This window comes from Lepidochelys kempii, chromosome 5, assembly GCF_965140285.1.
Source record: "Lepidochelys kempii isolate rLepKem1 chromosome 5, rLepKem1.hap1, whole genome shotgun sequence".
Classification (NCBI taxonomy): Eukaryota; Metazoa; Chordata; order Testudines; family Cheloniidae; genus Lepidochelys; species Lepidochelys kempii.
In genome coordinates, this window is record NC_136384.1 from 109,673,563 (window position 1) to 109,700,931 (window position 27,369).

Sequence of the window (27,369 nt, forward strand, 5' to 3'; positions counted from 1 at the left end):
CCACAGGACCCCCTCCTTCTTCAATACAAAGAACTGAAAATGCTCTGGGGATGAATCAGGGTGTTGTAATAGAGATTTTAATTTTGCATGCCTCAGTTTCTGAGTGCCCAATCTGAGATACCAATATGGGCCTGATTTTCAGACGTGCTGAGCACATGTAGCCCCCAATGAATTCATCTGGAAGGGTGGACACTGAACACATTTGAAAAACAGGTATTAGGTATCTAAAGCTGGGAACTCCAAACTGTGAACCTTTGAAAATTAAGGCCTACTTGCACAACGTGACGTAAGTGCTGACACACATAACAGAAAGCAGACTCCTTCCTTGACAATTCTTGCTTCTTACTATTTTTCCCCAATGAAGACTGCCTTCTTATGGGAACACATTTCTCATCATGCCTTTCTATGGGTTTGCCCTTTAAATTTGGCAAAGACAAGAAGCTGCAGCCCTAGACTGGATGTTTTGCAGCTAGCTGTTGTAAATGTAAACCTATGTTTCTCTCAGTTTTCTTTTTCTTATTGCTGAGAGGAGTAAACACTGTTACACACCAAGCTGACAAATCAGGTCCATGGCAGAGGCAGAAACAGAGGCTACATTTCTTGATTGTTAGTCCTATACCCTAACTATAGGGCCACAATGTCTCCATAGGTTCAGCGAAGAACATAAATTCAGAAGTTTTTTAATCTGAAGATGTATCAACCTCTTGTCTAGATATTTTGCAAAATCCACCTCCCGTGAAAAAACTCCAGTACAGTAACTCCTTACTTAAAGTCATCCCAGTGAACGTTGTTTCGTTGTTACATTGCTGATCGATTAGGGAACATGATCGTTTAAGTTGTGCAATGCTCCTTTATAACGTCATTTGGCAGCCGCCTGCTTTGTCCACTGCTTGCAGGAAGAGCAGCCTGTTGCAGCTAGCTCGTGGGGGCTTGGAACTAGGGTGGACCAGCAGCCCCCCTATCAGCCCCCCGCTCCCCTAAGTTCCCTGTGTAGCAGCCACCCAGCAGGCTATCAATTGCTGGCAGTTCAGCTGTCATGTGCTGCTCCTGCCCTCTGCCTTGGAGCTGCTCCCTGAGCCCCCTGCTTGCTGTGCGGGGGATGGGGGGTGGCTCATGTCAGGGTGTCCCCCTCCCCCTTGCTCCTGCACCCTGCTTACCATCTCCACAAAGCAGGGGGGACACACATGACATGACAGGGCTCAGGATGGAGGGAGCTTCCTGGCAGCAGATGTGGTCTCACCTTGCTGATTAACTTAACAAGGCAGTGTACTTAAGAGTGCGTCAGCGTACTTAAAGGGGAAATGCGCATCTCTCTCTCTCTCACACACACACACTCACTGTGTGTCTCTGTCTGTCTGCCATGCTGTCTCCCCTCCCTCCATTCCTGCTGCCTTGTAGAGTGTGAGGCTACATTAACAACAGGTTAACCCTTGAGGGCTCAGCCAATTACTAGTTCGTTATTTAGCAGTAAGGCAATCCCTGGGAAATATCCCAGCCTCTGACTTCACCACCTCAACCAAGATCCACAATAATCATTGCTGTGTACAGTATTCAATTGTTTGTTTAAAACTTATACTCTGTATGTGTGTGTGTGTATAATTAATATAGTCTTTTGTCTGGCAAAAAAAAAGTTTCACTGGAACCTAACCCCCGCATTTACATTAATTCTTATGGGGAAATTGGATTCGCTTAACATTCTTTTGCTTAAAGTCGCATTTTCGCATTTTGCTTAAAGTCGCATTTTTCAGGAACATAACGACAACGTTCAGTGAGGAGTTACTGTAGAGGACAGCTTTGCTCAGGTTACTTCAGTCCTCCCACTTCCAGTCAAAACCAGGAAGCAAAGAAAGGCACAAAATAGTTAACTGGAGGGGGACGGTGCACGTATGTTTACTGTAAAGGAAATTAAATGTTTGAAATTTCAAGACCAAAAAGGTGAGTTCATTTCTGGGTGAAGGTTCAGGTCAGCTCTTAATTTTTCAAAATATATGGTCCATCTATGAACACAACAATACAAGAGGACAGAATTTCCATAATGACACCAGGAAAAACACTCAATACCATATTTTCAAACAATCAGAAAATAAGGGCTGCACGAAATCCTGTGCCCAAAATGCGTACAGAATTACTGTAACTGCATGTAGAAACTGCCTATTTGCTTGTCTACATGGCTAGTTAGATACTTAATTAACATTTGAGTCTACAAATACCCGATCTCGATTGAGTCTTCAGGATTTACCAGAATACCTAGTTCCATAATATGCTTTGTTCTGTCATACCCAACTTAATCTCCCATCATGCTTGCTCCATTCTGGAACGGTGGTCAAGTACTGATTTGTGCTGACAAAGTAGAAGCTTGACATATACGAATGCCTATTTTATTTAATATCTGTCAAAATGTAAATTGCTTAGGCTTACCTTTGGCAGGTGTGTAAAGCTTCCTTCATTGTAGAAATCCCCATTTGGATATCCTGGTGCTCGAAGGTCATAGCAGCCTGCATAACTAAAATAGTGCTGTAGCCAAGGGCATGGTACATGCTGTCTTTAGACCTGGGGCAAACATACAAATCTTATGCATTTTAGCCAAACAAACAAATTAAAAAAAATACATCATATTCTTCAGCACCAAAAAGCAAAGTTAAGTTTGCTCAATGGTGTCTTGTGTCCTTCCGGAACATTGTGACCATCAAAACAACCTCTGAAAACCAGGAAACACATAGTAAACACAACTTTAACTCTGGCCTACCTGGAGATGGCAAATGCCATCCACCTGCATCAACTGGTGGGGGAACTTGATGGGGCAGTGAAAGAGGACAGTCCAGTAGCAAGTGAGGGAGACACTTGCCAAGGGATAATAGGTAGCTGCTCCCCTGCAAGTCTCTGGCACCCACCGGCTGGCTGGGGAAGAAGAGTGTTGATTGGCTAGCATTTTCCAGCTCCCAAGATTTTCCTCAGCGTAGGAGCCATGTGGAGCCTCTTTTGGCTCTGTTCCAGCAGCCCATCCTACCCACCCAAACTAGGAGTGGGAACCCAGTCTGATAGATGCTGAGGATCTAGCAGATCACCTGTTTAGAGCGTCAGGAAGGAATTTTTTCTCCCATGAGTCAAATGGCAGAGGACCAGAGAATTATTTGCCTTCCGCACAGCACTTTCAAGCCACAGCAAATTAAGTAGGAATGCACTTGGGACCTAACTAAGGTGCTGGGGTGGTGTTTATTTGTCGCAACTGCAGCCGGTTTCCAGTGCAGTTCAGAAAATCAAATGAACAGTTCTCAGAGGTAAAAGACCTGGGATGTTGATGATGGGCTGTGGGCTCATGTGATAGGCTGAGCCTTGTGGGCCAAGGTCGGACCTTGTGGCCCTTGCAGTACAAGGTCTGTACCCTGATGTACCCTCTGATCCTCATTGGGATCATCATAGTGTGTGCTAGAACTCAGAGAGAGCTGAGTCCTGAAGGTAGGCTAAGGAGAGCGTACCCTGCATTATGGATTATACAGTAAGGAGCCCTGTAGCCCTGGCTCTAGTTATGAGTTATATGGTAAGGAGCCCTATAACCACTGCATTGGAACCAATTAAATACCTGGTATAGGAGAGTATGGGTGATGGATAGGTAGCATCCCTCTCCTGTGATAAAATGTAATAAAAGTTGCAGCCTGCTGTTTAGTTCCATGCATGTGTCTGTCCTCATTTTGCAGCTGTATCCACATCAATAGCCACTGGGAACTATCAGTGTGCATTCCACCTGCATTAATTGTGTTAAATATAGCTGTACTGGATAGAAGCATTCATTCGGAGAAGTTTGGCAGAGCTGAGATTGTGATATCTGGGGGACCCTTCTTCTCGGGGGGGAGGGGATCTGAGAGCCTCATTGCCCTCCTGTGTGTGAACAAAGGGAAGAGGTGTATGCATACCTGGAGAGATCCAGTATGCCTCAATTCAGCACTGAGTGCTGTTATATCAGTAGCATTGTACAGGAACCTCTTTGCCATGCAGATTATTACCAGTGAGATGGGATATGAGAGTACTCTCTGGGTTTAATGTTGGGTAAATTAAAATATATTGTCACATGTAATTCTGTGGTAAGAGTGAAGAGGCTATAAAAGGGGATGAAAAGGTTGTAATATGTAGCAAGTTAGTTTCTGTGGGGCTGGCTCACTGTTTGAGTGTAGGACAGGTGTTTGTAGCTTCTGTTCAGAACAGCTCACCTAAACATAAGTTTTGCCTTAGCAAAGACAGGGCATTAAATTCTGTGCTATTGTGGTCATATACCCTATTTCCTGAGTAATTTGTACTATCTGAAAGTGTGAGAATGTGTGTTACGGGCGTATTAGGGCATTGCTCAAAGAGGGCTCAGTTAAGGCTGTGTTGGTATCTCTAGTGGGATGGCTACCCCAGTCCAGGAGAAAATGGGTTAAAGTAGGCCAGAGAGGCTGCACAGATGGGCAGCCAATCAGGGCCAGGCTGAGCTCTATATAAAGGCTGCAACACAGAGGCAAGGGGAGTCTCCCCCTGACCAGCAAGGGAGGAGGACTGGCTCTTGGGAGAAGGAGCAACCAGCAGATGGTGCCACAGTGGTGAGCACAACCCATTACAGTATCTAAATTAACTCTATTTCCTGGTTTTCAGAAGTTTGAGTTTTGCTGAACATGAAGCTCTGGAAGGGCACAAGACAAACAGGCAAATTTACCTCTGCTTTAACAAAGTTTTTTGCCAGTGAATCTCCCACTGTTTTGAAGTTTGGAGTTTTTGTTCATCTGGTGTTACTTTTGTAGGAGTTAGGCTGTTTTAGTCTAAAGCTAAAGAATGATATGTGATTCCTAAGCATTCCTCCCTACTCCTGTACAGTTTGCTCCTGTGGAAGGGTGATGATGGTTATGCTTTGAAATGTTTGGAGTTGCCAAGGGAACAGGGAGAGAAATCACAGACATGACTATTACCCAAAATCTTGGCAGTTTTATTCCACATTGGTTACAGTAATGGGTCTCAATCTTTCCAGACTACTGTCCCCCTTGATTTGTCTTATATACCCCCAAACTTACACCTCCCTTAAAAACTACTTGCTTACAAAATCAGACATAAAAATACAAAAAAGTGTCACAGCACACTATTACTGAAAAATTGCTTATTTTTCTCATTTTTGCCATATAATTGTAAATCAATTGAAATATAAATATTGTACTTACATTTCAGTGTATAGTGGATATAGAGCAGTATAAACAAGTCATTGTCTATATGAAATTTTGTTTGCATTGGTTTCGCTAGTGCTTTTTCTATAGCCTGTGGTAAAACTAGGCAAATAACTAGATGAGTTGATGTACCCCCGGAAGACCTCTCAGTACCACTGGTTTACAGTAACTAAGCATGTGAGATAAGACCAGTGTATCTCTCTTCTTCTTTATCTCCTTCCCTCACTATCCTCTGCAACATATAGGTGACACACCAATATTTTCATAACACTCCCTTTCCCATCCTATTAAGCCATTAGCCCAAAAAAGTTGTTCCTTGGGCCGAGCACCTTCTGCTGTTGCATACATATATCACAGGCTGCAACTTATTAGGGAGTCACACACTTCTTTGGTTATAAAGGTTGAGCTATACATCCAGCCAGTGCCCTCACTGTTCTCCCCAGCAGACCCTTCCCCTATTCTGGCCAGGCCTCCGCAGTCATGCCCTTAGCCCACCCAGTCCTCCCTGACTCCAAGCCAGCCCCCACCCACTCCACCACACATAAGGGCAGCATGTACTTTCAGTTTGTATTTTCTAGTTTTTGGATGTTTAAATCTGTGTTACTTTCAGGAGCCTCTCAGATCGCAGCTCACATGGGGGAGGGTGAGTAGGGCTCAGAGTCCCCCTTGAAGGACAGAGATGCCCAGATCCTGGAACACATACAGGGAGAATGGCTCAGATTCTCTCCCATAGAGCCAGGGCACACCCAGAACCTGGCTTCCCTGTGGGGAGAGGGAAGAGAGAGGGACTCAAGTAGCAACATGCCCAGGAATCACTCATATATCTGCACAGAGCATGTGTAATTTATTATCTTTCAGAAAACAGTTACCTATACCTGTTAGCTGTACAAATTAGCAGGGCACATTTCCAGAAAACAAAACAAAAAAACCCTTGAGAGAGGTCAATTGTTGACATGTGCATACATTCAATCTCTGATTCCTAAGGATAGGATTCAAATTTACAGTGCAGGGGCAACTCAGCGTCAGTGACCACAGTATGTTGCACTGGACCACCAAATTATTGTGACAACTGGCTGCCTGCAAACCCTCTTGTATAGTCTTGCTACACATGTACATCCAATCGCTTTGGGGTGAGAGTGTTTGGTACATACCATTCTAGAGAGCTAAACTCTTTCTTTAATAAGGTTTTAAATATTGCTTTCCCAAAAGGGGCAACGAGTGCCATGCACTAACTAAGATAAATCTCAAGCAACTGAGATCAGTTGGAGGACAAAGTCATGGGTTGAGCCCTAGCTATGTGCAAAAATTTACAAGAACTCGTTGATTTTGTAAAATACTGCTTTTTGCCGGGGGCTGTATCTCAGGAACCCCTTGGTCAGATGACTCCAAATTTGGATCACCAATCCTATCTGTACCCTCATTGGGTGCAGCAAATTTCAAGATAACTGAGTAAGCTTGCAGATTTTAGAGCCCTCAAGAATCATCCTTTAAACAGGAAGCATTCCCAACTTCAAGTATATTTTACATGCATGCACTCACTCACTCATATATAAACAAAAGCATCCCCATTTCTTTCAGATATTCCTTTCTAGTCAAAAGATTGTTCCTATTATCGTTAAAGGAGGACCCATGTGGTAAATCATCATACTACAGGAATAGATTTATTTAATAGAGAAAATCTTTCTACTAAATTAAGCCTTTATAATTGTACTTTCATGCTGATTTTCTTGATGGGTGGAGGTGGCAGGGAGGAACAGGGAGAACTAGAAGGAAAACAAGTTTTTCAAAAGTCTGAGTTAAAACTAAATCCTGCCAACTGCTGTGCTGTAAAGGGAGAAGAGCAGCTCATCTCCAACTTCCAGGTAACACATATACCGCCATCACGGAAGTATCAAAGTGCACTCCACAGCATTCCTCTATCCTGGCCTATTTTTTGAAAAACAGCCATATTTTGCAACAAGTCTTTTGTAACACATACAAGATGACAGAATTTCTGCTCTCCCCCCTTCCTTCACTGCATCTGCAAGGACTTGATTTAGGCCTTAGAATTACGACTAAAATAAAACAAAGTCCCTGGGTTGACTGACAGGGCTTGTAACTTCAGTATGTTTAAACAGAAACAGTATATACTGGGGAAGCAATGCAGAATTGCTTTGGTCAGGAGAGATAAAATGGAAGTAATGAAAGCTACTATATTCAGAGGTCTTAGATTAGTGCTCAGCAACCAGATGGCATGCCTTACAGTATCTGTCCTCATTAATTCTAACAAACAAAATGAACTCACCATGGCCGAAGTAATTCCAGGGCTTCAGAAAATTTATTATTTAGAAATAAGTTCAGTGCCATTGAACATTCTTCCAGCGCACACTTGAGATCCATCTTGGATGCCCTAATAAAAACATACAAATATTAAAAAAAGGGGAAAGGATAAGTATTCGAAACTGTATTCAATAGTAATCTTTGCTTTCAGAGCTGAACACAAACTGCATCACAGCCCAACTGTTCCCTAATCTTTTATGCTTAGTTTGTTACTTTAAATTCCTAAACAGCTGTTTAGGATGTAAGTTGCTGCAGAACTGTTTGCATTAACAGATTTCTCTAACCCTTTTTTAAAATGAGAAATAATCAAAGGATAGAAATTAGTTAATTTCAGAAACTAATTAATAGCTTCTTTCCTTTAGATTTACAGTATGTGTTCCAAAAGCCATGTAGGTAGCTATTTTATAGTGTTTTTTTTAAAAAAACCTATTTATAATAATTGACTCTTACAAAAATGTTTTGTATCAGTTTTCTAACAGCCATTGCTTTTATTCTGTGGGTTTGTTTTCCTGCTGTAAGGATGCTGATGATCTTCTTTGTTTACTATGACATATGTCATGCCTTCCTGGAATTAGCAGTCAATATGAAACGCAATCTTTTATCAATTACTATTTATACAATACTGTAAATACACAAAATACTTAACTAGTCCAAGCTCTGAAGAGTTTGTAGTCTAACTCAGGAGAAATACAATACATAGCACCAGATTCTATATTGACTGCCATGTCTATGAAGGTATGATTTTTTTTGTTAGACAGACGGACTGAAATCCCTATCAACTGACAAAGTCTAAAGGAGTTTGGTCTGAGTAAGGACACCAGATTGGGCATTACAGTGGGCTTCACCTGAGTAAAAGAGGTTAAGCAAAAGAGAAGGCAGCAATCATGTCAGTGAGATTAACTTCCAAGCAGTAAACAGAAAAAGAGGACCTTATGGAGGAATTCAAAAAAGAGATTTCTTGGTGCACATGAATTGTGTAACTGTTATAAATATAGGCATACAATGTATGGATCAGGAGAAATACAAAGGTGAAATGTTTTTTGTTTTTTTTTACATATCTCCCTACCTGAAAATCCAGGTGTTCTTACTTACCATGAGTCTAACTGTGAAGGAAGGAAACCTACTTACTTCTAATAATGGATGAAAGTAGTTAAGAATCTAATGATTTTTAATTGTCTTATCCCAGCCCCTTTTAGGGCTATGACCAAGTATTGGGTCCCATTGGGAAGTCGCAAATTTCCCCTTTCTGCTGATTAAATCTCCCATTTCTTTTACTGGAAGGTCACAGGACAGTTTAAAACTGACATCTTTATTAAAATAAAACCTGTATCTGCTCAAAGGCCAATTCCTACCTATTCTGGGTCTTGGATCCAGTGTGATATCCAAGTGTTATAGTTTTTGAGCCATGTGCAAAAATTTTCAAGAACAGTGTGGCCAGTGTTATATTTTTCTGAGTGAAATTCTGTTTATGAAGAAAAGAAGGAAATGTACAATTCTTTGACTGGTTTTTAAAAAAATATTAACAATTTGAAGATGTTCAGATGTTTGGAATGTTAGAATAAATTGCGGGGATATGGATTAATGAGCAGAGCACAGATCTAGTTGTTAAAAGGTACAAGATTAATTTATCATATGGCTCTGCAATTTATTATATAAATATCCCTTTCATGTGTGTGCACTTAAATATTCTACCAAATTATTAAATTTCAATTGAATAAGGTAATAGTTCTCCAATACAATTAAGAGAACTATGAAAGAAAATAAATACAGAGAACTGACAGGAGGGAATTAAGCTAACAAATAGATAAGATATAGTATAAACAACTTTAGCAGAAGTACTCCTCTGATTCAACTGTTCCAAGAATCAAAGCCTGCTGTAGTCCAAGGCTCTTATTGACTTCAATGAACTTTAAATCAGTTTGACATTATGCTTTGACATTATGCTGTTGGAAATACCTTATGTAGCAATACAAGTTATCTCCTTGGCAACATGTTGTGTGATTTTACACATTATATGGTGTTACCCTCACAAATAACTTGAGACATCTACCACATTGTTCACAAATTCTGAAAATGTTATTTCCCAAGGAGGCCTGTGATATTAAACATTCTACCTTTAACTGTACGTCTGACTTTAAAGGAAAATTGATACAATTTTCTTCATGAATCATGCTTTCCTCTTTCAAAATATGGTCAGTTTGAGCTCCCAGCTACATGCTTCTCAGATGCATCCTAGAACTACTATTTTCCCCCCACTATCAGTTGACAAATATCATACAGATGACTTTCATATATTATGATCATCCTCCAATCTTTTCCCCAAGTCTTTTATTCTCTTGTGATGTCGTTATTTTAATTAACTGTATTAAAATTCTGCATAATGACTGCACGGCTTCTATATTCTACCCCTCAGAAGCCAAATTTTCCTCTCAATTATATCAGTATATTGAAATTGCTCTGGGTATAAAAGAGTTTGGGTATAAGAGGTAAAGGGTATAAAAGAGTTTGGCCCTATGTATATTTGTATGTAATACATATATATGTATATATCCCCTGTCACAGGAGGAATGGAACAAGGTTTGAAGGAAAAGAGGAAGAATTGTAGACTGCACTGATTGGTATAAATTATGCTTCCCACTCTACTGCTATTATATCAGTCATTATGGACCCAGTATTACAGACCACAATCATTAAAAAATCACAAGGCCATCCCCCTAAAAATCATGAGATCAGCTTAAAAGTCATGAGATTTAAAAAAATTAATAAATCTATTCTAGTTATCTAATGTACTTATATGACCTCCATTTCCATAGTATCTGAGCACCTCTTAAACTTTAAGGTACTTCTCCTCACAACACCCCTTTCAGGTATGGAAATGCTATTATCCCCATTTTTCAGATGGGGAACTGAGGCACAGAGAAATTCAGAGTATATCTACACTGCAATAGAATACCCATGGGATGGCCCCGGCTGACCCAGATCAGCTGACTTGGGCTCACACGGCTTGGGCTGCAGGGCTCTAAAATTGCAGGGTCTAAGAGCTCAGGCTCCAACCAGAGCCAGAATCTTTATACTGCAATTTTAGCTCTGCAGCCTGAGCCCTGCAAACCCATGTTAGCTGACCCGCGCTCTGAGGTTCAATGCCGTGGGTTTTTTATCAGTGTACACATTGACTTGCTCAAGGTCATGCAGCTAGCCTGTGGCAGAGCAGAGAACTTAACCCTAGTCTCCCAAATGGCAAGCTTAGTACTCTACCCATTGGATAATCCTCCCTCTCACTTTTTCTTTGCCTTCTGGCTTTTTAGCCTTTAGGGTGATCTCACTTCACTTTTTCAAGCTTTTGTTCAGCAACCAGGAGGATTAGGAACTTATTTTTTAAAATGAAAGTTGGAATTCCAACTACTCCATGATTCCAGCTCCTTGGGCTTTAAGAAAAACACTAAATTACTAGATGCATGATAAAAATAATGCGTTAGCAACACTGTGGGCTCCAATCATGATCCCCAAGCTAGACTATGTGATAATACTTGTTGTCGTCGTCAGTTGGAAAATGGTACCATCATTCTAGCAACCCTGAGAGTCTCAGGCAATTTGGGATTTACTATAAATAGCCATCAAAATAATCATTCAGAATTGGAAGAATACTTCAAAAATTCAGATAAATTATTTTATTCATTCCATTTTCTTGCCTCATAAATTTGGGATGTTATGCTCTTAAAACAGATGTTCTTTATCTTCTGGAGTTACAGTAGATCAGCCTCTACCTCCACAATAAACTGGGGTACGATCATTATTCTCCTGGTCCTCACTGGAAAAAGAGAATGGGAGGGAGCTGAGACCCAGAATGGTCCCTCTGCCCCTCTCTTTCTCCTTCCTATGAAGAAAGAAAAGAGGAGGGAGATGACTATCCACTCTCTCTGCTGAAAGCTGATAGGCTATGTGGACAGGCACTGAGCTGCAGCATTGGGAGCACAGAAACCATTGTGGTGCCATGTACAGCATAGGAAGTTCTTGCTGCTGCTCAGAAGGCCTAGCCACAACTTTGCATACTTTGAAATAGAAGACAGTAAGGGTAGGTTTACACTGCAGCTAGAGCATGCCTCTCAGCCCAGACATGCTAAAAACAGCAGGATGGACGTTGCAGCACGGATGGCAGCTCAGATTAGCTGCCCGAATCCAAGACGGCCTAATCCCCTTTGTCCAAGTTTGGATGGCTAGCCTAAGCCACCACCCATGCCACAATATCCACGCTGCTATTTTTAGCACACTAGCTCAAACAGAGCTAGCATAAGTCTGTCTAACTGGACTGGGAGGTATGGTTTGAGCTGCAGCGTAGACATACCCTAAATTTGCAACACAAAAGGATCTTCGAGTCTAAGAGCACAATTCTGCAAGTCATTGCCCACACAAGTAGAGTGCAAGGAAAATTATTTATGTGACTAAGGGCTACTAATGTGAGGGAAAAAGTGGCAGAATTGGAGACTAAATTAAACAAAATAAGGGTAGATTTTCAAAAGCGCAGGGCCAGATTTCAACATCCTCAATTAGGGCCAGTTTTGAACAGAGCCCAGCTCCCATTTAAACACACAAATTAGAGCCACATTTCCCAAATGCTAAGCCAACAGCCATTCTCATTATGACAATTAAGGCTAGATTTTCAGAATTGCTCAGTACTTCTGAAAATCTGGTCACTTATTTTGGTGTCTAAACAGGAGCTAAGCTCTTCTGAAAACCAAGTCCCAATTATGGGTGTCAAGCTCTTCTAATAGCCTGACTCATAAAGGAAGAGTGAAAATAACAATATAATGTGAATATGCATTGCTATAGTTTGGCATCTAATAGTTCCAGAATTTACTGTTTTTGGTATGCTCTGTTCAAGAATTATGCTTAACCTACAGTCTTAAATAGAGTATTTGGTTTTACAACAGAATTTCTTCAGTGTTAATCATGAGTGTGAGGGCGCATCTCTCTCTCTCTGAATTCAGTGGGAGATTTGCACAATTAAGGGCTGCAGGAGCAGACCTCAGTTTAGGCATGACAGCAGGCTGCCTATAGTTCCATTCAAAGAACTGCTGCTCCCATTTAAATTAGTAAGTGTTTTACCATTCCCTTCAATAAGAGCCCGATGGACAGTCTCGGTGACTGGCCTCCATTGATGGCCTGATGCTGAAAGAGATTGAGTGCCTTCAATTCCAATTCAGTTCAAAAGTACTTACAATGTTGTATTAAATATAAAAAAAAGAGTGTTCACTGCATTTCATCTTTATTGCTTTCCCCTTTAATTTTTATTTGGAAACTTCTTTATTAAGACAAAACAAGAATTTCATACTTATTTAAAACTTTGCTAACCACTTACCACCACCTAAGTGCACGACATAAACTAATACTGTTTCACGATTAGCAGCAGCAATTACAATTCATCATTAGACTGAAAACAGATCTACTGGAAACATCCCAATCAAGAGACTATCCCATTTAAGTGCAGTTAAGTAGGGCATCATGCTTTCCATGGTGCTTGAATATGGAATCACAATTTTCCTATTCTGCATAGAAGCATGAGACTCTCACTATTAGGCAGTCCAGAGAAATCTTGCTAGTTAGTGTTTTGTTCCCTCTGCTAACAGACCTTTCCCAGTATGGGCTGATAGATGTGCTAAAGCTGCCAGATCTCAGAAATGTTCTCCTTCTGTAGCAGTCAGAATTAAGGAAATCAAAAAACATTTCAAAACTTGGATGTTATTGATCCATAGAGTATAATGAACTCCAGAAAAAACAGTGTCTTACTCAGCACTGTTTTATTCAGTGTAAATCCATTAAAAGACTCAGGCCCATAATAGTTGTTGTATTATTCATTGCACTATTTAAATAAAAACCTGTGTTTTGGAATATTTTTCCATGTACAGAACTCATGTTGCAATATTTGTCCATATACTACTGAAATCTGGAAGGGTTGACAAATTGATGTACAGAAAGCTAAAAGATGCATGAAGACTGCCCATTGCATGTATTGCACATATGGTAGTATGGACATTTAATGAAGTATCGTTTTGTAACACAATAGCGGGGCAGAGTTAAAGCTGCTGTTAGTAATCTACATCAAGAATCTGAGTACTTTCATTGCATAATTCATTAGAATTAATAAATTGGAGTTTGCATCTGAAAAGTTATTAATTCATGAAGGAACACACTATACTAAACAGAGTGAAGAAGGCTTTGCAGTCTAATATTTATCTTTCATTATCATTAGATGGTCACCATAAAGAGCAAACTTTGATGGTAGTTTAAACTTCAAGTATTTAGTTTTTTCTTGGCTTTTCAAAAAGTTTATTATCCCATTTCATTATTATTTATGGCATTTTTTAGAAAGAGCCTAAACTATTCCATAAACGTCTTCTCTTGCTAATTAAAATATACAAAGCAGAGACTTTGTTTAGTTTACACAATAATTTAAATTTCAAATAACATATTCACTTCCCTGGGCTTACTCCGGAGTTACACGAGTTTAACAGATATCAGAACTAGCTCTTTTGTTTTGGTTTAGTATATTTACCGTTACAATACACATACACTTTCTTAGAACATTACATAAACTCCCAGATAAAAACTGGTTGGGGTACATATCATTAATTTACAGTGAGAAATCTATAGAGATGTTATAATTACCCCAGAAAATGTAATAAACCCAGGATATTCAAAGTTAAGTTTAAATTTAAAATAAATCTAAGCACATTAAGGTTTATCAATTCAGTGAAGGCACCCAAATAACCTTAATTCTGCCTGTGACACACTGGCACCCCACTACTCACCGTTGTCATGTAATTAGGATATGTTTTGTACAAAGTAGGCCTTGTGAGGTATCATTCTAAAAGTCTTGATCTGCTTGACATTAATATCTCATTGGATTGTATGTGCTATCATCATATGTGAAGTTAACAAGTTTGGCTATTTATGTGTTACGGAAACATGTTGTGAGGTTGAAAACACCCACAGGCAGCCTTTCAGGTACAACAATAAAAAGGCCAAACAATGTTAATGGCTTATTGAGGAAATACACATAAGCACAATGATTACTCAAGGAACTGTGTACAATGTAAACCTCTCAGATAGCACTACACAATGGGAACTGTTTCATAGAATATTAGGGTTGGAAGAGACCCCAAGAGGTCAGCTAGTCCAATCCCCTGCTCAAAGCAGGACCAACCCCAACTAAATCATCCCAGCCAAAGCTCTTGCCAAGCCAGGCCTTAAAAATCTCTAAGGGTGGAGATTCCACCACCTCCCTAGGAGGAAAGTTGCAACAGAAGTGGTTACACCTTAATACTTCCTTCCTGTATTTTACATGCTAACCAATACCCTTTCTATAAATTATTTATCATTTTAATATATCTTAGTATTTAGAAAGACTTGTAGCTTTCTTTCTTTTTTGGTCTGAAAGGCGGATATTGGGCCAAAACTGCTTTAGACATGTGCCCTTGTCAGATTATAAGGATAAACAAATACATTTGTTCGCTATGGATTTTAGTGGTTTTGCATTGTGAGGTATTGTCTTACTGCTTTTAAAAAGCTGTGGCTTGTACAAAAGGTGACACTAAGGAGAAGTATACTCTCTTATCTCTGTGTTCATACGTTCAATACAGAAGAATAGAGGGATTTTCAAAAATTCTCCTATAGGAGGTAAACCTCAATGATGCAAAAATAATAAAATTATCATAATATATGCTAATGTTAGGTTAGAACATGCTTGCCTGCACCTTTACTAAATTTTAGTAAATATTTACCTTTACTTTCATACACAAGGCTTGAAATAAAGTTGCTCACATGCTTATATTTTTGCTTAATTATATGAACTATTCAATTATATGATCCTTAGGAATTCTGTCTTCTGTCAGCGTGACAGGCTTCCCAAGGATCAAGGAAAATAACATGTTTGTTATCCCCAAGAGTGTTTACAGAAACTCTGCAGCTTTATAACTTTTATTTCACTTTAATATTCTAGACTATTTTCTTTTATAATATATTTTGAATGAAGTACATAAGTGTTATTCTGATTACTACTTTGTATAAAATCTATGATAGGAGTCTAATTGCAAATCGTAAATGTACTGCAATTAGTGAAGAACTTTTGATCAGAAAGGCAAATAACCAACAAGACTATTGTACCAAAGACCAAGGGTCCTCCCTCTAATATGAGATACCAGTTTGGTATAATAAAACTTTGTAGTGTATATACATAGCCTAAGTTATAAAAATGAGGTTTTTCACCCTTTCTGCTCTCCATAGAGAAAAGCCTCAGTTTCAAACTCCTCCACATGCCATAAAGAATTATAGAAACATTGAAATTATTATAGGTACTCTAAAGTATAACATTTATAGTTGGGAAATGTTTTGACCACATCTAACCCCCATGTTTCCACTTGCAGGTGAAAACCTTTGTTTGTTCCTTAAATATTTGAGATGCCATACTTTTTTTGAGATGTATATTTGCAAATACTTTATATCCAAATGCAAGCTTCATCTAACTGTCTGATACCATTACTATGTGAATAGTAATATGTTTTATGTACAAGCAAAACAAGATCATTTGATGCTATCACTGTTCACCAATATAAGAAAACACATAACCATAAAAATGATTGATGTTAATTGGAGAATTAGTTATCTAACAATGCTTTAGCCACCTCTTACTAAACACAAAAAAAACAAACTACCTTTCCAAAAAAGGAGAGACTGAGCCTTCTATAATGACCATTCAAGTTTAAAGATTGTCTTTAAGAATCATAGAGAGACAAGGTGGGTGAGGTAGTATCTTTTATTGGACCAACTTCTGTGGGTGAGACAGACAAGCTTTCAAGCCACCCAGAGCTCTTCAGGTGTGGGAAAGGTACTCCAAGCATCACAGCTAAATGCAAGGTAGAACAGATTCATTAGCATAAGTAATGAGCTCGTATTCTAAGAGAACATCTTCACTGGCAGCAGCACTTTCATGTGGCTTGTGTAGTTGCAGCATAGTGCTGGGAGAGGGCTCTCCCAGTGCTCTAAAAAAAAAACCCACCTCCACAAGGGGCGCAGCTCCTAGCACTGGTGCACTGTCTACGCTGCCATGTTACAGAGCTGAAACTTCTAGCGCTCACAGGTGTGTTTTTTCATACCCCTTAGTGAGAAAGTTGCAGTGCTGTAAAGTGCCAGTGTAGACAAGCCCTCAAGAACCATTCAAGGACTTTCCCAGACCTGAAGACGACCTTGGTGAGCTGGAAACAACAAAAGTTGGTCCAATAAAAGATATTATCTCACCCTCCTTTTCTCTTTTATGTCCTGGGACTGACAGGGCTACAACTATATTTCATTTAAGAATCATGTTGTTTGCAGTGTTATTGTAGCCATGTTGGTCCCAGGACATAAAAGAGAAAAGGTGGGTGAGGTAATATCTTTTATTGGACAAACTTCAGTTGTGAAAGTGATAAGTTTTTGAGCTTCACAGAGCTCTTCTTCAGATCTGGAGAAGGTATCCAGAATGTCTGAGCTAAATACAAGTTGGGACAGATTGTTAAGCATAAGCATACATGCTGTAGATGACCATTTAAAATGAAGTGGGCAATTAACACTTAGCAGGCATTAAGGTGTGTTCTAAATTGTTGTAATGAGCCACGAAACCAGTGTCTGTTTACTCCATGATTTTTGATGTCTAGCAGAGTAGTGAATTTAAGTTTCCAAGCTCATCTTTTGAAGGTTTTGTGCAGGTTTCCTTTGAGGATTAGGACTGAGAGGTCTGATCTGGAGTGTTTTGTTTTGTGAAAAAGTGGTCACACATGGGTCATATCGTGGTTTTGTCTTTCATCAATTTCTATGAAAGTTCATTTGAGAGCACAGTGATTGTCTGGTTTCACCCACATACTTGTTGTTGGGGCATTTGATGCATATTTCACACCCAGTTTTTTTCATGGCACAAAAACTGTAATGATCCAGTGGGTGGTTTCATTCACTGGGGGATATCCAGTCATATGATTCTTTTTTCTTACAACTGTTGGTGAGAGTTGTGGGTGGTATCATCTTTGTTGTGACAGACTTCCTTATGGTGGAGTTGGTGCAAGGATATTTCTAGTTCTCCAAATATTAGTATGGTATCAGGTTCTGTGGTGGGCAGACGTTCAGTTCCTGGGAGAGTGCAGATACTGCAGTTCAACTGAAATGCTCAACAAACATTACATCCACCACAATTTCTCTTCCACTGAAAGGACAGTGATACAGTCCCTGAAATTCAACCACCAGATAGCGATCAAACCAGCAGACAAAGGGGGTGCCATTGTAGTCCTTTATCATCATGACTTCATCAATGAGGCCAACAGACAACAGTCTGATACCACCTACCATGAAGAAATCAAAGACTGCACACCACAATTCATACAGGAATTTAGTGATACCATCAAATCATTCCCCAAACAATTCCAAGAAAAAACTTTGCAACCTCATCTTCTACGAACGCAACCCAGGGATAGCTACATGCTTTCCAAAGTACACAAACAAGGGAAACCAGGCAGATCCATCATATCTGGCCATGGCACACTTGTCAGGACTCATAGAAACCATTCTCAGACCACTCACCACATAAAGGGCCAGCCTCCTCAAAGACACTACCGACTTCCCCCAGAAACTCTGAATCATCATCAACCTCTCCCAGAGTACCATGCTTGCCACCTCCCTACACACCAACAAGCCTCACTATGACGGCATTGCTGCCTGCCTCAAATACCTATAAGATAATACACAATGCTAGGAAATCCACCCTAAACACATTGCCAAACTCATCTAGTTCTTCCTGACCCACAATAACTTTACATTCAACAACACTTTGTCCAAATCATGGGAACAGCCATGGGTACTAAAATGGCTCCCCAATATGCCAATCTCTTCATGGGCCACCTCAAGAAAGAAATTCTGGAAAAATGCACCATGAAACCAATAATTTACTTGAGATACATTAATGATTTTCAACCTTAGGACCGATGACCTAAACTCCCTCAGATTTCTACCATGACTTCAACAACCACCACAAATTCATGAAACTCTCTAGAACACTCCCAAACCAGCATCAACTTCCTGAACACCACAGTCAGCTGCAACAATGGATCCCTACAAACTACATACAAGAAACCCACAGATAACCACCCGCGACGCCAAGAAATCTGTTATCTACAGCCAAGCACTCAGATACCACAGAATTTGCTCCAAAGAGAAAGTGGGGGATAACCATCTTCACTAAACAAGAACACGCCAGCAGAGAAGTAGATCGCATCATGGCACAAGCCAAATACCCCAGGAGAACCTACTTTAACACTGGAGGGATAGACGGGGACAAAACCACCACTGATTGCACATCCCTACTTGTCACCTACCATCCTATACTGGAACTCAGGTGGAATATCATCAAAGAAACCATTACAACCCATGGGACCACATCCTGAAATAAATCTCTCTAACACCCTCTTCTGGCCTTCAGAAAACTCTCCCACTTTGCCAAGCTCATCATCAGAAGCAAGCTCCCCACAGACCAGGACACACTAACTCAAAGCAGCCCCAGACCCTGACAGAACAACAGACATAAAACATGCTGACATATCTCCATTGTTATGATGATCAATACTCCTCACAACACACCTTTCAAGACCCATGGTTCCTACACATGCCTATCACAACATGTCGAATACCGTAACCAGTGCCCCAAATGCCCCAGCATCAACAATGTGGGTGAAACTAGATACCACTACACTCTCAAATGAACTCACAAAGAGAAATGTTAGACATATGACCCATGGGCAACCACTTTTCTCAAAGTGATCACACTATTTCTGGTTTCAGAGTAACAGCCGTGTTAGTCTGTATTCGCAAAAAGAAAAGGAGTACTTGTGGCACCTTAGAGACTAACCAATTTATTTGAGCATGAGCTTTCGTGAGCTACAGCTCACTTCATCAGACACTATTTCACTTCACTATTTCTGACATCTCATCCTCAAAGGAAACCTGTACCATTATTTCAAAAGATGAGCTTGGAAACTTAATTTCATGACTCTGCTAGATGCTAAAAATCATGGACTAAACAGACACTGGTGTTACGGCTTATTATAAAAATGTGTCACACGCCCTATCGCCGGCAAAGCCTTAAGTGTTCTTGTACAGTATGTATGAACCCCTTGTGCTTAACCATTTGTTCCTTCCACCAACAGAAGTGGTCCAATGAAAGATATTACCTCACCTACCTTGTCCCTTTAAGAATAACTTAAGTTTTAAAAGACTATTTTGAGAGCCGGAAGACCATTATATGGAAATACAGTAAGCATGTTTAGATTCATCTGAAGCAGAACTTCAACTTCTATAAACAGTTTTAGTTATCTAGGATACACAGAGACAGGATTCCTACTAACTTGGAAGAATAATATACTTTGGTCTTAACTTACCTAGAGAAGAATGGTCCCACCAGAGGCAGGCCCACTCTAAGGTGCAAACTTTGTTGAACACTGTCCACAGAAGAGTGTGGCATATAGAAGAGACTGTAACTGAAGTAACCATTGTTCATTGCTTGTTTGTGTTTCGTTTTGTTTTTCCTTTCTTTAATAATAGTCAGCCAATAATTATGATATTTTACTTGTCTTTAATTGTAGAGTCCCCTAAGAAATGCCTAAAATAATGTGTCACATCCGTGAACTGTCATTAGAAGAGACAATTAAGATTTAGCCTAGCATTTCTTGTTTTTCTAGCCTCCAAAATTTTAGAAATATGGAGTATAAAGTTCTTGAGACTCAACAATGTAAAAATACCCCTTTCTACTACACACTCATTTAAATCATGTGAGTCAACATGTTAAAAACGAACGTACTTCTTTGGTTATACCTAGTAAGAAGTACAATTTTATCTTTAACACTTTGTATTTAAGAGGTACAACTTTTGTGAAGTTAATATCTTCAAGATCTAAAATTTTTTTTAGAGATTGGTCTAAAGTAACTGCTTTCGCTCTGGCTCACAGACTCAGTTGACGTCGGCCCTTTATCCTCAATCTTCTGCAGGTGATGAGAACAAAACTGATTTCTACAGAACACAATAGTCCAATTTTTTCAACAATAATTTATTTATAATTTACAATTATTATAAACAAAAATGAAGGGCCCAATTCTTCTCCCACTGAGGTCAACTGCAAAGCTCCCATTGACTTCAATGGGAACACAATTTGGTCATATAGTTACAAACAAAATCCAAAGGCAAAAAAATTAACAGCACAAAGTAAATTTTGAAAAAGCCAAATTTCCCAGAATTCTTTGATAAAACTTGCTGTACAGATTCACGTCTGCACTTTTAAACAAAAACACTTTCCCCTTGTAGATTTTAAAGGAAGACTGACACCTGTCATAGTTCTGTGTCTCTAAAATCAACAAAATTCCTTCCTTCCTACCCCTCTGCAGTGCTCTTGAATTCTGCTGGTTCTGAATAAAAAGCAAGGAACTGGAAAAATAAGCAGAAGTAACTATAATGTAAGGTGGGTTTACTTCCTTATATGGGGAGAGTCTAGTTTTTCACAGTACCACACAACTGCAGATCAATACCAAATAAACATACCAGATGTGGAACTAAACCAAATGCGTTAAAATGTATGTTTTTGTGAGAGAGAGCATGCCAAAACAATAAAGACTTACACTGATTCCCTTTAAGACTCTGAGTATGAGTCAGCACTTCAACAGAAATCCAAGCAACTGTGCAATGACTACGGTCTCTATATATGAAGTGTCACTCTCCCCATCTAGGCATTCTTGTTATGTGTACACAAAGAAGATTCCCAGAGCTGATAAAAACCCCCACCTATTTTATCATCACTAGTAAGTGAGTTCCCAGAGTCTTCTCTCATTTTTACTGGTGTAAATCCAAACGAACCATTAATGTCAATGGAATTAACCAGGATTTACACCAGTATAAATGAGAGCACAATTCAATCCTGAATAGTAAAAGGAAAGAGAAAAAGAAAGATACTATATTCAGATTCTCAGTACGTAGGTGGCATTCCTTCTATAAAATGCTACTATGCAAGTGTCCAGTTACTTTAAGGATGACAACTTTAGAAATTTGTGTAACAATAAAAATATAGCTTCCTCCTTCAATTATTTCAAAATCTTCTGAATATTGAATAAACGTGTGTGTTTTGAATGATCCTAATTGATATGTTTCGGGCCTGAGCTATGTACATTTCCTTAGAAGTAAGTGATTTTTTTCATTAATAAGAAACTGATCTGAACTTCAGTGCAAGTAGCAGTTTTAGTAAGATGCTATAGTCAGGTACTTTTCAGTCTGTCTTTATATTGCAAGTTTAGGTGAGTTTGGTCTGATTTCTGTTACATGTAGCAGAATATTCAATTATTGACTTACAGTAAAATGACAATCCTGACATAAAAGCTTGAGCATTGAGACAAATAATTAAAATACTTTGCAAGTTAACCCCTTCTACTTTTTACAAAAGACTTAAAAGGAATTAAGCTTTGCAACCATAACAGAGGACTGTTAGCATAAAGTAAGCTTCAGAAATGCAAATGAAACGGTGTTCATTGGAACACTTCCTCAGAACACTGCTGGAAATTCTTTCAGGGGAAACAGTTACTCAGAGTCCTAGTACTTCCCACAATACACAGTGACCTTTCATCCGTATAGTTCAGATATGAGAGAACTCTGTTAAAAGGCAGGTTGTACTTCACTACAGTTAAATATAAATGTGGAAGACTAGGCTATACCAAAACTAAATGTTTGTGGGAAATTTAGGCAACATCTCATGCAATTATCCTTCCCCCACAACCAACCAACCAGTTCTGCTCAGAAGAGAGGGAAACTCAAGTAGGAAGATTTTGTGCAAGTCTCCTTTTATTTTCATTTTATTGCTCAGCATTTTAGCTGAATAAAGCTAAATCTGAATTTTAAAGACCAGATTCTGCAACCTTTGTTCACTGAAGTTAATGAGACTCATAAGTACTACTTAACATGAGTAAGGATAACAGAATCTAGCCATTATACTTTTATTAGAACACAGACTTTCTAAGAAATTAGTTATCAGCTGCTTTACCACATAACCATAATTACCACTATTCAGATCAACAGCATTTAGTTGTCTTGTGGTGGGCAGTTGACAGGGCTTTTCCTAGTTACACTAGAAACTGTTTTGGGATACTTCATTTCAAGGACTAGTGTACAACATTAAAAGATACCAGAATCTGCCCCATAACTATTTTGGTTTGTGAATCATTACAATGAATCTTACAAATTTTGTCCTCAGGGGCAGGATGCTCACCTGAAAAAAATCAAGGGTTTCACAAGTTCTATTCATAACATGTTTTCTACAACATATAATAGACATTTACAGATATTCCCCTATAAACCCCAAATTTAACTTAGTGCTCACAAGCTAAGCAAGTATGGGCCTGGTTGTATACAGATGAAAGACCTCCAAAGAAAACACAATATACTACAGGAAATGTTTCTTCTTGTCATTAATAAAGTATTGTTCCAGCTGGCATTGTGCTTCTGAAGGTGATGTCTTTAGAAGAACTCATAAAAATTAAGTCCTAGCCATTGAATACTTTTCCTACAAATGCTCTATAAGAAAATTACCTCCTAACTACAAAAATTCACTTCCTGTTCTCAACTGCAGTATTGCTCGGCACTTATACACTGCTGTCACCCTCAACTCAGGTTATTGTATTCTGGGAGAATGGTAGTGTGAAATGACTGATAGGGGGTGTGTACATATCCTACACACACAATGTATTTCTTACCTGCACATCTATTTTCCATTGCAAATTCTGTATTGAGTCAGCATATGTAAATTCCCTTTTATGTATATGGGGATTTCAGACACACAAAATGCATGTAGAAAATATAAACAGAGGTCTGCAGTGCATATTCAAAAAGAGGAATTTTATCCATCATTTAAATGCTTTGGTCCTGGAAGGTGCTATCACAATGTATGACATTATTAACAAATCATAAACCAAATTTTGAAATGTAGTTATTTTTTTCTCTTAAATATATGAAAAAGCACGGCTTGGAGTGAGCCCACACTGTTTCAGCACTTCACTGGTAGCCTCAGCAGTTTCTTCCTATTTTAAACTTTCACTTATCAAAAATGAGATTCTAGCTCTCATAGTTGTGAAGATAATATTCCAAATGTGAACCAAATCAGTGCTTTCTTTCCAAGTCTGCAGACAGGCAAACAATAGATCTGAAACGGTATAAAACTGTGCCCCATTCAACCCTTTGGGTGTTGTGTTATCTACAAAGCCTAATGACAATTTAAGTCTCAACATTGTTATCTATTTCACCAGTGGTTATTTTAGCAGAAATGTCACGCTAATGTTTTCATCCTCTGTGGTTGCATAATACAAAAGTTAAATCATATTATCCATCCTCTGGAGCTACTGCAGGAGTTTTCTCATCAGTGTTTTAGCCAGTCCATTTTTCAGATGTCCCACAAGCCTAGTCTACACTATGAGTTTGTTGGATTTAGCAGCGTTAAATCGAATTAACCCTGCACCCATCCACACAAAGCCATTTTTTTGACATAAAGGGCTCTTAAAACCGATTTCTGTAGTCCTCCCCAACAAGGGGATTAGCGCTGAAATTGACATTGCTGTTTTGAATTAAGGTTAGTGTGGACGCAATTCAAAGGTATTGGCCTCCGGGAGCTATCCCACAGTGCACCACTGTGACCGCTCTGGACAGCACTCTGAACTCGGATGCACTGGCCAGGTGTACAGGAAAAGCCCCAGGAACTTTTGAATCTCATTTCCTGTTTGGCCAGGCGAGCTCATCAGCACAGGTGACCATGCAGTCCCAGAATAGAAAAAGAGCTCCAGCATGGACCGAACAGGAGGTACTGGATCTGATAGCACGGATTCCTCTCCCCATACAGCAATCAGAACTATGTTCCAAAAGATGAAATGCCAAAACATTTCAAAAAATCTCCAAGACTATGAGGGACAGAGGCTACAGCATAGACGCCACACAGTGCTGTGTGAAACTTAAGCTCAGACAGAAAGCATACCAGAAAACCAAAGAATCAAACGGATGCTCCAGGACACAGCCCCAGACATGCCGCTTCTACGCTAAGCTGCATGCAATTCTAGGGGGGGCCGGCACCACTATCTCACCCCTGTCCGTGGACTCCAATAATGGGGTGCTCTCTGCCATGCCTGAGGATTTTGCGGACAGGGCAGATGATGCTGATGAGGATGAGCTTGAGGTGAGCACATAGCACACCGTTCTCCCTGACAGCCATGATCTTTTTATCACCCTGACTAAAATACCCTCCCAACCAAACCAGAGAAGGGACCTCTGCTGAGTGTACCTTTTTAAATATAATACATGTTATAAAAGCAAGTGTTTTTTAATTATTAAAGTAGCCCTGCAGACTTGAGATGCATTCATGGCCAGTACAGATACTGGAAAAGTCTGTTAACGTGTCTGGGGATGGAGCAGAAATCCTCCAGGGACATCTCCATGAAGCTCTCCTGGAGGTACTCTAAAAGCCTTTGCAGAAGGTTTCTGGGGAGAGCAGCCTCATTCTGTCCTCCATGGTAGGACACTTTACCGCGCCATGCTAGTAGCAAGTAATCTGGTATCATTGCATGACCAAGCCTGGCAGCGTATGGTCTCGGTGTTTGCTGGCATTCAAGCAACATCCATTCTTTACCTCTCTGTGTTATCCTCAGGAGAGTGATATCGTTCATGGTAACCTGGTTGAAATACGGGAATTTAAGGGGACATTCAGAGGTGGCCGTTCCTACCGGGCTGTTTGCCTGTGGCTGAAAAGAAATCCTCCCTGCAGTTAGCCACACGGTGGGGGGGCGGGGCGGGGGCATTGGCGTTGAGCTGTTCACGTTAGGCTAGCAGGGGTCTTCCCTGATATCAGCCATGCGTGGGGTGAGGAGTAAAGCAATCATCCCAGAGAACTGGATGGTGGGGGGGGGTGGTTAGTTTGGTTTCTGCTGCTGCCCGTTAACAGGAAAACCACAGCACTAAATGGCCAACTCAACGTGCTTTGCTTGGTATGGGAGAGGCTGCTGTTATGAAGGTTGCAGAAGCCGAAAGACTATGGCTTACCATGGCTGCCTGCAAGCCAAATTCTGTCGCCAGGCACTGCGTGTGTGATCTCTTTAACACCAAAGCCCCAGGCACTCAATATAAGATGCGAAGTGTGACCTTGTACCAAAAATCACATGTGCTATGTAATATGAATAGTGTTGTTCACCATGAAAGAGTATAGCCATTGCTCTGTAAAATGTATCTTTTTAAATACTTCACTCCCTTTTTTTCCTCCTGCAGCTGCAAATGTTTCAAGCCTCCCTCCTCCATCCCAAAGGCTATCCCAGATAAGGTGGCGAAAAAAAATGCACGCACGATGAAATGTTTTCTGAGCTCATGCAGTCATCCGGTACTGACAGAGCTCAGCAGAACGTGTGAAGGAACACAACAGCAGAGTACAGAAAAGCAGCCGATGAACATGAGGAGAGATGGCAGCAGGAAGATCAGAGGAGGCATGAGGAAACAGGGCTACTGAGGGATCAAACGGACATGCTCTGGCGTCTGGTGGAGGTTCATGAACTGCAGCAGGATCACAGACTGCCGCTGCAGCCCGTTTAACCACCCTCTCTCCTCCCCAAGTTCCCCAGCCTCCTCACCCAGACACCCAAGAACGCCAGGGGGGAGGCTCCAGGCACCCAACCACTCCACCCCAGTGGACAGCCCAAGCAACAGTAGGTTGTCATTCAACAAGTTTTGAAGCAGCTTTTTCCTACCCTCCTCCCACACCCCACCCAGGCTACTTTGTGAGTTATCTCCCTATTTGTATACTCAATTAATAAAGAATACATGGTTTTTAAACGACAGTGACTTTATTTCCTTTGCAAGCAAGCTGTGATCGAAGGGGGGGAGGGCGGGTGGCTTACAGGGAATTTAGAGTCAACCAAGGGGGTGGGTTTTCATCAAGGAGAAACAAACAGAAGTGTCACACAGTACCCTGGCCAGTCATGAAACTGGTTTTCAAAGCTTCTCTGATGCACAACGCTTCCTGCTGTGCTCTTCTAACCGCCCTGGTGTCTGGCTGTGCATATTCAGCAGCGAGGTGATTTGCCTCAACCTCCCACCCCGCCATAAACGTCTCCCCCTTACTCTCGCAGAGATTGTGGAGCACACAGCAAGCAGCAATAACAATGATTTCGCTGAGGTCTGAGAGAGTCAGTAAACTGCACCAGCGACCCTTTAAATGTCCAAATGCACACTCTACCACCATTCTGCACTTGCTCAGCCTATAGTTGAACAGCTCCTTACTACTGTCCAGGGTGCCTGTGTACAGCTTCATGAGCCAGGGCATTAAGGGGTACGCTGGGCCTCCAAGGATAACTATAGACATTTCAACAACCCCAACAGTTATTTTCTGGTCTGGGAAGTAAATCCCTCCCTGCAGCTGTTTAAACAGACCAGAGTTCCTGAAGACGCGTGCATCCTGAACCTTTCCCGGCCATCCCACGTTGATGTTGGTGAAACATCCCTTGTGATCCACCAGTGCTTGCAGCACCATTGAAAAGTACCCCTTGCAGTTTATGTACTGGCTGCCCTGGTGATCCGGCCCCAATATAGGGATATGCGTTCTATCTATAGCCCCACCACAGTTAGGGAATCCCATTGCAGCAAAGCCATCTAGTATGACCTGCACATTTCCCAGAGTCACTACCTTTGATAGCAGCAGCTCAGTGATTGCGTTGGCTACTTGCATCACAGCAACCCCCACAGGAGATTTGCCCACTCCAAATTGATTACCAACTGATCGGTAGCTGTCTGGCTT

General features: G+C 40.4%; 1 protein-coding gene across 8 annotated transcripts in view; it reads right to left on the bottom strand.

Annotated features, from left to right (window-relative positions):
- The window catches only part of TTC39B (tetratricopeptide repeat domain 39B), a 181,268-nt gene that overhangs the window by 39,847 nt on the left and 114,052 nt on the right, over window positions 1-27,369 (bottom strand). For 5 of the 8 annotated variants that reach the window (XM_073345444.2, XM_073345443.2, XM_073345447.2 and 2 more), the window contains 3 exons: window positions 7,471-7,575; window positions 5,820-5,948; window positions 2,419-2,550 (listed from right to left, as the gene is read on the bottom strand). In XM_073345444.2, coding sequence (XP_073201545.1) covers window positions 2,419-2,550; window positions 5,820-5,948; window positions 7,471-7,565 — 356 coding nt within the window. In that variant the 5' untranslated portion in view covers window positions 7,566-7,575. Of the gene's footprint in view, window positions 1-2,418; window positions 2,551-5,183; window positions 5,949-7,470; window positions 7,576-27,369 lie in introns of those variants that run through there. The other 3 variants (XM_073345446.2, XM_073345449.2, XM_073345448.2) reach the window with 3 other exon arrangements.